Genomic DNA, 9132 nt, shown 5'->3' on the forward strand with positions numbered 1-9132 from the left:
TTCATTAGGCTTAAATTGTTTTATACAGGACGCATTATTTATTGTTCATTCATTGATCTCTGGGACGCAGCGGGGGAAAGGATGACAGGATTTGGCACATATAAAAGTGTGACTTTACTGTATAGTTCTGTGACAGTAGGTTTAGATCCATATCTAGTAGCCTATAGGCTCCTAGATTCATATAGATCTAGATATCCAATAAGCTACTATCCAGGCATAAAGAGGTTTGGTATTGAAATAAAAATGTGGGTTCCAATTTCCCAAAAAGCACACGAAGCAGTCAGTTTGGACTTTAGGTTTTAAGCTCTGAACCAAACAAGCCATCTGGACACAGCTGCATAATGCACAATGAATGATCTGGCTTCTGTTACAATTGGCTGCTTTCTTAATTATCTAATGAACTGAATTAACTTCAAGAAACTTGCATGTCTGTACAACATGTAATCATGAAATGACATGTCAGCATGACATTAGAGCCAACACAATACAATAACTACATTTTAGACTTATCACTTATGGATCGTACACAAACATTGGTTGAAGGCTTTCCTATTTGACCACAATATGCGATGTGAAAGTGTCAAATGTCTTCACAGACATGATGAGATGTTGTAATATAATCTAAACTTTTGATTGTAGAGCGGGCCTGATAACTGAATATACAATCATTTAATGTAGGCGTTTGAGCGACTTGGAGAGGAATCACAACAATATGAGCATGAACTGTAGTCTGTAAACTAGACAAACACACTCACATCAGTGATACATGGTCACACGTAGGCTGCACGTTCCTTGAAGAAAAGTCAATTCCATTGAAAGGAGCGTCGTTGGCATGAGAAAACATACGATTACATTTCCAAAGCAAGAGTCAACATTGGTGTAAGTAGAGTTATATGATATTAGGCCTATGTTATATGGAATAACTGGCTTACAAAAACCACTATGTTCATTTGCTGTTAGAAAGTTATACAAAAAGAAAGAAAAACTGAGACAAAGATATGATAGTGTGTTCATTGTGCATTGTCAATAAAAAAGTTATAGCATTTCCCCCCAAATATTTAAAATAATAGGCTATAATCGCATGATTTCAAAATTAAAGAAAAGTCACATAAGCTCCAAAAATAAACTCTTTTAAGAAGAGGTCAGCTTTCAGAAATGTATTAAGCCTATATTACTTTACAAGTATATAGGTCTATAAGTAATAATTAATTCATACTTTATTACTTTACAAGTAGGCCTATAACTTTACAAGTAGGCCTATACGTAATAATTAATTCATATTTTATTACTTTACAAGTATAGGTCTATAAGTAATAATTAATTCATCTTTTATTACTTTACAAGTATAGGTCTATAAGTAATAATTAATTCATCTTTTATTACTTTACAAGTATAGGCCTATAAGGCATAATTAATTAACCTTTCATTACTTTACAAGTAGGCCTATATAAGTAATATAAGTATATATATAAGTAATAATCGAGCTCATGTTGATTATATCATGACTGACTGCTCCCCCCCAGTCACATTTATAGGAGAGGTGACGACGCGCTCACGTGACCCGAGACGGACGGCCAAGAGGTAAGACAAGTGTCAGAGAGAGAGAGAGAGAGAGAGAGAGAGAGAGAGAGAGAGAGAGAGAGAGAGAGAGAGAGAGGAGAGAGAGAGAGAGAGGAGAGGTGTGACAGAGAGGAGAGCAGAGTGTTTTATTTTAAGGCTGACACCCTAAGGTGACTCGACCGTTTTTTCCTCTCCTCCTCCCTTCCGTTTTTTTCGCTCCATCATTCATTCTGCTCCTTGTGTCTCCGTGACACGGACGCACGCGCGCAGGCACGCGCGCACGGGGGATTCCCTTCCGTTGAGAAACAACTGCAGCTTGGATTGGATCGGTTTGGAGAGGCCTTCCGCTTTTACGCGCACGCCGCGCAAAGAGAGCGAGCGCACACGCCACGCACACGCACACGCACATGCACATGCACACACAAACACAAAGCGATGTGATTTATCATCCGATGAGTTATTGTTTTCTTTTATCGAAAGCGTGCTGCAGGCAGCCAGGGCTGTTTGGACACGTGGAATATTTCCTATAGTGGAGCTTGATTGATCAATTGATTGATTGATTGATTAATTCAGTGATTGATTCGTTTATTCCAACGGATGGACAGTGGTGCCAAGATGAACTCCTATCTGGAATACTCCATCTGTAACCGTCCCGCCACCGGAGCCTACCCTGCGTCCAAACCGGCCTACCTTCATCACCATCCTCACCACCACCATCACCTGGACCATCATCACCATCACCTCCATCACCAGAGCTTTCCTCCGGTGTCCACCGCGGCCCAAGGCTCCTTCCACGCGGCTCCTGCAGGCTCCTCCGCCGCAGTGAACGGCTCGGCAGGAGCTGACAGCACCGGTGACACCTCCATCACCTCCATCCCGTACAGCGGCGGCGCGGCGGGGGACAACAGCCGGCTTTACGCACAGGCCGCCGGCACCGGAGGAGGAGGAGGGGAAGGGGGTCCGCCTGGGGGTCCGGAGGTGACCCAGAACCACCACCACCACCACCATCATCATCATCATCTTCCTCAACAGCAGCAGCAGCAGGCTCAGAACGGCTACCATCATCATCCTCATCTTCATCAGGGCCAGATCCAGGGACTGTCGCCGTACAATAATGTCACGGTCACCGGGAACCAGGGCGCGGCCTACGGGGCCAGCACCCCGGACTACCCCGGAGGCTCGCAGTATTTCCTGGAGGACTCTCCCTCCTCCTACTACCAGCAGAGCGGCTTCAGCGGCCTCTCCTCCGGGGCTCCCACCGCTGCTGGAGGAGGGGTGGTTGGGGTCGGAGGCTCCGGAGGCTACGGGGCCGTGGCCGGGTCGTACTGCGGGCCTCAGGGCGCGCTGCCAGGGGCGCAGTACGCACAGCACCTCGGCGGGGCGGCCGGGGGTCTGGAGGGCCAGGCGGCCGCCTATCTGGGCCTCTCTCACGGGGGAGGCTATGTGGATCTGCCCGGCGGACCCCTGGAGAGGGACCGCGGGGAGGAGGAGTGCAGCCTGGCCGGCCAGGGGCCCACCTTCGACTGGATGAAAGTCAAGAGGAATCCGCCCAAAACAGGTGAGGACACGGAGGATTGTTGCTGGGATGTTTTCTGTCTGGGGTTCTTTGGAGAAACATGTTTGAGTTTACATGAAACATAATAGAGAGCTTTGAGTTGTTTTGTTTTGTTCCATAATGAATGGCGTGGAGGCAGGCCTACTGTAAGTCTTATCATAGTGAACTGAAGGGAAAATAAAACTCCAAACGAAAATAAACTTGCACTCAATAGATTGTTTTAAACACTTTAATTCATTTGATAGTTTTTGGACACACACACGCGCACACACACACACACACACACACACACACACACACACACACACACACACACACACACACACACACACACACACACACACACACACACACACACACACACACACACACACACACACACACACCAATGTTACTGAATAATCAGTCAATTATACAATAATGAATAATAATTCTATAATAATTCTATAGTATATTTGGAGGAGACAGACAACGGATAAGATGACAAATACATTTAATAGTTATATAAAACGACACGATTCATAAACTGAAACTCATATTCCTAATAAGTAATAATAACATCATTATTACAGTTCTTCTTCTTATTAGCCTATATTAAATCAAACCAACATTCATAAAGCTATTGGCCTGGTTCCAACAGTAAACTGTAGACCCATGGCCTGATGGTTCCAACAATAATCTCATCAATCTTCAGGCGAATTGAAGGAAAATACACAGGATCAATAAACTGTCATCTATCAATCAGTGACGTCAGCAGAACATCTCAATAATAATCTAAACCCTTCACAGCTAACTATGACGTCATAATAATAACGGTTCAAACAAAGTTCAGGGATCAAATCACGACATTTGATGTCAGAAAACAAACTGAACGAAACATAGAACAAACACCTTGGATAAATACATTTGATTCGTTTTATTGTATTAGTTTGAAGACTTTATTATTAGGTTTGCATAGGAAAAGGTACAGTTTCATGACGGTACAGTACAGTTCACTGGTACAAGGTCTACTAAAAGGAGATCCTAGAAAAGACTAAGTTTATTTCCATAGGAAACCATTGAAGTATCTCATATAACATAGAATGACAGACGAATAGAACACAGTAGGCCTACTATGCTGTAGTCAGGAAAAAAAGGGGAAAACAAAAAAAACATACAGTAGGTATGATGAATGATGCTGCTTTCCGCTTTCAACAAAATAAAATATAAAAAAACGGAAGTCAAACGGAATAATTGGATGTCAATTTGTTATTGGTGAATCTTGCATCTTTTCTTTACACACAACTTCTTCTTCAGTCCAAACACAGACGGAACTTTTACGCGCACGAATTAATTAATTATTAAAAGTGTCAATTTAAATACATTCACTATTAAAAATCTAACCAGGGTATTTTAGTCACACATGTATGTTATTAACTTATTATGACGCACATATTAGACGCATTAAAATACCTTTCAAACGCGTTTAAATAAAAATAACTGAACAATAATGATGGAACATTAATTGAACCGAAGGCTTCAAACAGGCCTCTCTCTGTCTCTGTCTCTGTCTCTGTCTCTCTCTCTCTCTCTCTCTCTCTCTCTCTCTCTCTCTCAAAGATTTTCGTCATTTTTCTTGTCTTTTACACGTTTTTTTCTGTCTCAGAGTCACTTCGCGGTCATATCTGGCTCCAGACACGGATAGATAGGCGCGTCTGGCCCGCTGCTCCCCCCCCCCCCCCCCAAAAAAAAACCCCGACCGACTGATATAGTCTCTCTCTCTCTCTCTCTCTCTCTCTCTCTCTCTCTCTCTCTCTCTCTAATGCAGGGCTACTCAACTTTAGATGGCTCAGGGGCCACTCAGCAAAATGCCAAAAGTCCAAAGGGCCGCAAGCTAAAAATGACTGATGTTGTATTTTGGACGTTTACAATGATTTTGTAACACACTTCATGACAAGTCTAATAATTAAGGAAACGCACAGAAAACAGCCACATTTCCTTCTATATAAAGCCAGGCCAAACCTCATTGAACCAAAAGATTGTCATAAATGGAATGATGAAATTATCAAATTTTATCAAATTAGGCTTTATTTACAAAATGTGAAGTGAAAATGAACAGATCTGGTTCAATCTTTTTGTAACCGCCCCTTAAATAACACTGAGAAGGACAGACTAATATCCACAACAGTGTCTGGGTATGCAATGCTTGTGAACTTTGGCAATGTAAAGGTATGTTTTCTCATGCCAATGAAGCTCCTTTGAATTGAATTGAACAGATAGTAACAGTCAGAGTGCAACAATTCAAATCAATGACTCAAATAATATCCTAGAAATTAAACTAAGTCTTTCTTCTTGTAACGAATAAAATAAATTATAAAATAAAATACAAATCTTGTTTTTCAAACAAGACAAAAAGTCTCTTAGGGGTTTTGGTAAAATTACATAATTTGACTTGAAGCTGTAGCCATGACCTGACAGGCTGTTATTGATCCAGACCTGTAAATAGACGTTTATACTTATTATTCAATCACTCAAACCCCAGTATCCCTATTCTTGGGGGACATTCACCAAAAATAGCCGATCTACAAGCTCACCACAAGATTTGTTGCTTGTAGATCGGCTATTTTTGGTGAAGAGAGTTGTTATATGGAAAAATAACTCAAGCTCAGTTCAACTCTGCCTCAGTTGCACTGTACTTATAAAACAGTTTGATGCTTTGAGCTTTGTAAAACACAACATCTCGTTGGAGGAGATTTGTGGTAGAATAGTTCCCTGGCTGACGCTATCTGTTGGAATGCGGTGCTGACTTTTTTTCATTGACGGCGGAGCCGCAGAGACAAGGGGGCTACGTGTAACGTGAATACGGGCAGTCCCCTCTTCATTAGCCTGAAACATGACAGTCGCGACCGTTCATATCGCACGACCGCCATGCGCCCAGTCTCCAGTAGCCCGACTGCGGTTGTCTGCTGCAAAATCTCCGCAAATGTGTCTGTCTGACTGTCTCGTTGTACCAGCTCTAGTGGAGTTGCATCTCGCACTGCTGTCACTGCTGCGCTATGGCTGCGCTCTGTGTGTTGACTGCATTCGCTTCCAGACTACGGAGTGCACTGAGGCTCAAACATCACCACCTTTGACAGGATTAGAAAATTAAATAATTTTTTATTTGTATGATCATGACGGGCCGCACAGACATGCGGAAAGGGCCGCATGCGGCCCGCGGGCCGCGGGTTGAGTAGCGCTGCTCTAATGGATATAACAGACTCTGCTTTGCCTCGCCGTGGGAAGTCTGTGCGCCTGTTATCTTTAAAGCAACACCCCCCCCCCCCTCTCCCCCCTCACCCCCCCCCCCCCTCTCCCTCCCCTCTTGTCCCAGCAGACTATTTTCTAGTTATTGTTCTTCTGTTTTGGTGAGCCTTATGTTCCCACACTGGCCTACAGTAGGCTGTAGCTACAGTAGCCTACCTAATCACATATTTTATATAATAAAAAAAGAAAAGATTCCAAATCTATAAAATGTAGTTTATCGTTCAGCCACTAATACCACTATTCTATTCCATTCCATTCTATTCCATTCTATTCTATTCGATACACAAAGAATACTCCAAAAAGCAATTAAGGAGTGGGGATTGATTGATTGATTGATTGATTGATTGATTGAAGAATTTATTGTCAGGTTGCATAGGAAAAAGTACTAGGAGATCCTAGTAAGATTTTCGGCTTATTTACACAGGAACCACTTTATGTATCTTTTGATTGATTGAAGACTTTATTTGAAGTTTGCATAGGAAAAGGTACAGTTTCATGACGGTACAGTTCACTGGTACAAGGTCTACTAAAAGGAGATTCTAGAAAAGACTAAGCTTATTTCCACAAGAAACCATTTAAGTATAACATTGAAAGACAGACGGATAGAACACAGTACTTTGCATGTAGATTATTATCAATAACAAACGTGGGTAAAAGCATTCATAAAGAAGAAAACATCTAAAAGAAAAGAAAAGGAAAATAAAGTAAAAAGAGAAGGAAGATATTTACAGTGGAAAAGGGGACTAAAAGTTAATATGAATTGAATACACAGGAGTCAGGACCACAATGGAAACATCAACCCTGCTGCTCCGCGCGACACGGTGGGGCGGCGGTGAGCTCTCCTCTCCGCCAGGCCTCGGAGAGGCTTCAGCCCAGGCTGATTTATGGACGTCTTGTGTCGGTCATAAAAGTCCTGGGCGTCCGTTAAGAAGCCCCGCTGGGAGGCTGTTCACCCTGTTCACCCTGTTCACTCTGTTCACCCTGTTCACCCTGTTCATAACCGCTTCTGTTACCGCTTTATGGACGATATGCTCTTATATCACTGGAGAGGAGAGGAGAGGAGAGGAGAGGAGAGGAGAGGAGAGGAGAGGAGAGGAGAGGGGAGGAGAGGAGAGGAGAGGGGGGAGGGGGAGGGGAGGGGAGGGGAGGGGAGATAATAAATGTAATGTAAATAGATAAATAATGTACAATGACACAAGATATTGGAACATAAAATGGACAGACAGATACAGAGATCTCCATAAATGGGCATAAAAGTGACACAGCCAGATGCAACAAGTCATATTGCATAACCGAGGAGTGTGTGTGTGTTCCAGACAAAGAATGCACTCTGAGATGGCAACTTGCGTCTTGTGCACTTGTGGCCAAGTATGGCCTACTTGTGAGCCAGCAGAGCGTGCAAGTACTGCGATCAGTGCTGTTGGGTGCTGTCTGTCTGTATGTGGGTGCTGTCTGTCTGTATGTATGTATGTGGGTGGGCAGGGTGCTGTTGGGTGCTGCCTGTCTGTATGTGGGTGCTGTCTGTATGTGGGTGCTGTCTGTCTGTATGTGGGTGCTGTCTGTATGTGGGTGCTGTCTGTATGTGGGTGCTGTCTGTCTGTCTGTATGTGGGTGGGCAGGGTGCTGTTGGGTGCTGTCTGTCTTTATGTGGGTGCTGTCTGTATGTGGGTGCTGTCTGTCTGTATGTAGGTGGGCAGGGTGCTGTTGGGTGCTGTCTGTCTGTATGTGGGTGCTGTCTGTCTGTATGTGGGTGGGCAGGGTGCTGTTGGGTGCTGTCTGTCTGTATGTGGTGGGCAGGGTGCTGTTGGGTGCTGTCTGTCTGTATGTGGGTGCTGTCTGTCTGTATGTGGGTGCTGTCTGTCTGTATGTGGGTGCTGTCTGTCTGTATGTGGGTGCTGTCTGTCTGTATGTGGGTGTGCAAGCTGGCACTCTGTCAACCCAAAATATTATAAAACGCTCAACAGTGGGCTGGATAAAAGCCCGGCTCAATAAGATCGATAAGGTGCTCATTATCAATACAAATTAACGAGCTCCATCCCTACTAATAACCCAATTATTTTTTAACCCTTTTCTCTCTCTCTCTCTCTCTCCTCAGTGAAACCGTCGGACTACGGCCCCCTGGTGGCGGGCTCCCAGAATGCACTGCGCACCAACTTCAGCACCAAGCAGCTGACGGAGCTGGAGAAGGAGTTCCACTTCAGTAAGTACCTGACGCGGGCGCGACGCGTGGAGATCGCCGCCACGCTGGAGCTCAACGAGACGCAGGTGAAGATCTGGTTCCAGAACCGACGCATGAAGCAGAAGAAGAGGGAGAAGGAGGGGGGAGGGGGGGCTGCCGGGGGAGGAGGAGGCGGGGCCTGTGGGGGCGTGGCCGGAGGAGCAGGGGGCGGGGCCTCGTCCTCCTCGGGGTCCAATAGGGAGGAAGAGGCTCAGGAGGAGGAGGAGGAGACTAACTCCTCGGAACAGTCGTCGGACGCCTCCTGCGCTTCTCCGGGAGACGTGGAGACGTAGAGACGTTCGTTCACTCTGGGAAAACAGGACAAGATAAAGATATGGACGTCACGTGACGGTGAGAAAATAAATACATAAATAAATAGGAAGCAGATAGCGTAGCGCTTTTTTGATGATGTCATTCACATGTGCCGCTTCCACTGTGATTCCAATTTCTTGTGACCAGCACCATCTGGTGGCTAAAAACTCCGGCAGCAAAACAATTGTCTTTCCATTTGAAG

General features: G+C 44.6%; 1 protein-coding gene across 1 annotated transcript; it reads left to right on the forward strand.

Annotated features, from left to right (window-relative positions):
* Nucleotides 1–2157: 2157 nt before the first annotated feature.
* LOC308284340 (homeobox protein Hox-B1a-like) lies at nt 2158–8911 on the forward strand (the record flags this gene model as incomplete). The annotated part of the gene is made up of 3 exons (XM_080724926.1): nt 2158–2538; nt 2593–3118; nt 8496–8911. The coding sequence occupies 3 exons, from the start codon at nt 2158–2160 to the stop codon at nt 8909–8911; spliced, it is 1323 nt and encodes a 440-aa protein (XP_080581052.1).
* Between the last annotated feature and the right edge of the window lie 221 nt (nt 8912–9132).

Source organism: Nannobrachium achirus, assembly GCF_963921795.1.
Source record: "Nannobrachium achirus genome assembly, chromosome: 4".
NCBI classification, from domain to species: domain Eukaryota; kingdom Metazoa; phylum Chordata; class Actinopteri; order Myctophiformes; family Myctophidae; genus Nannobrachium; species Nannobrachium achirus.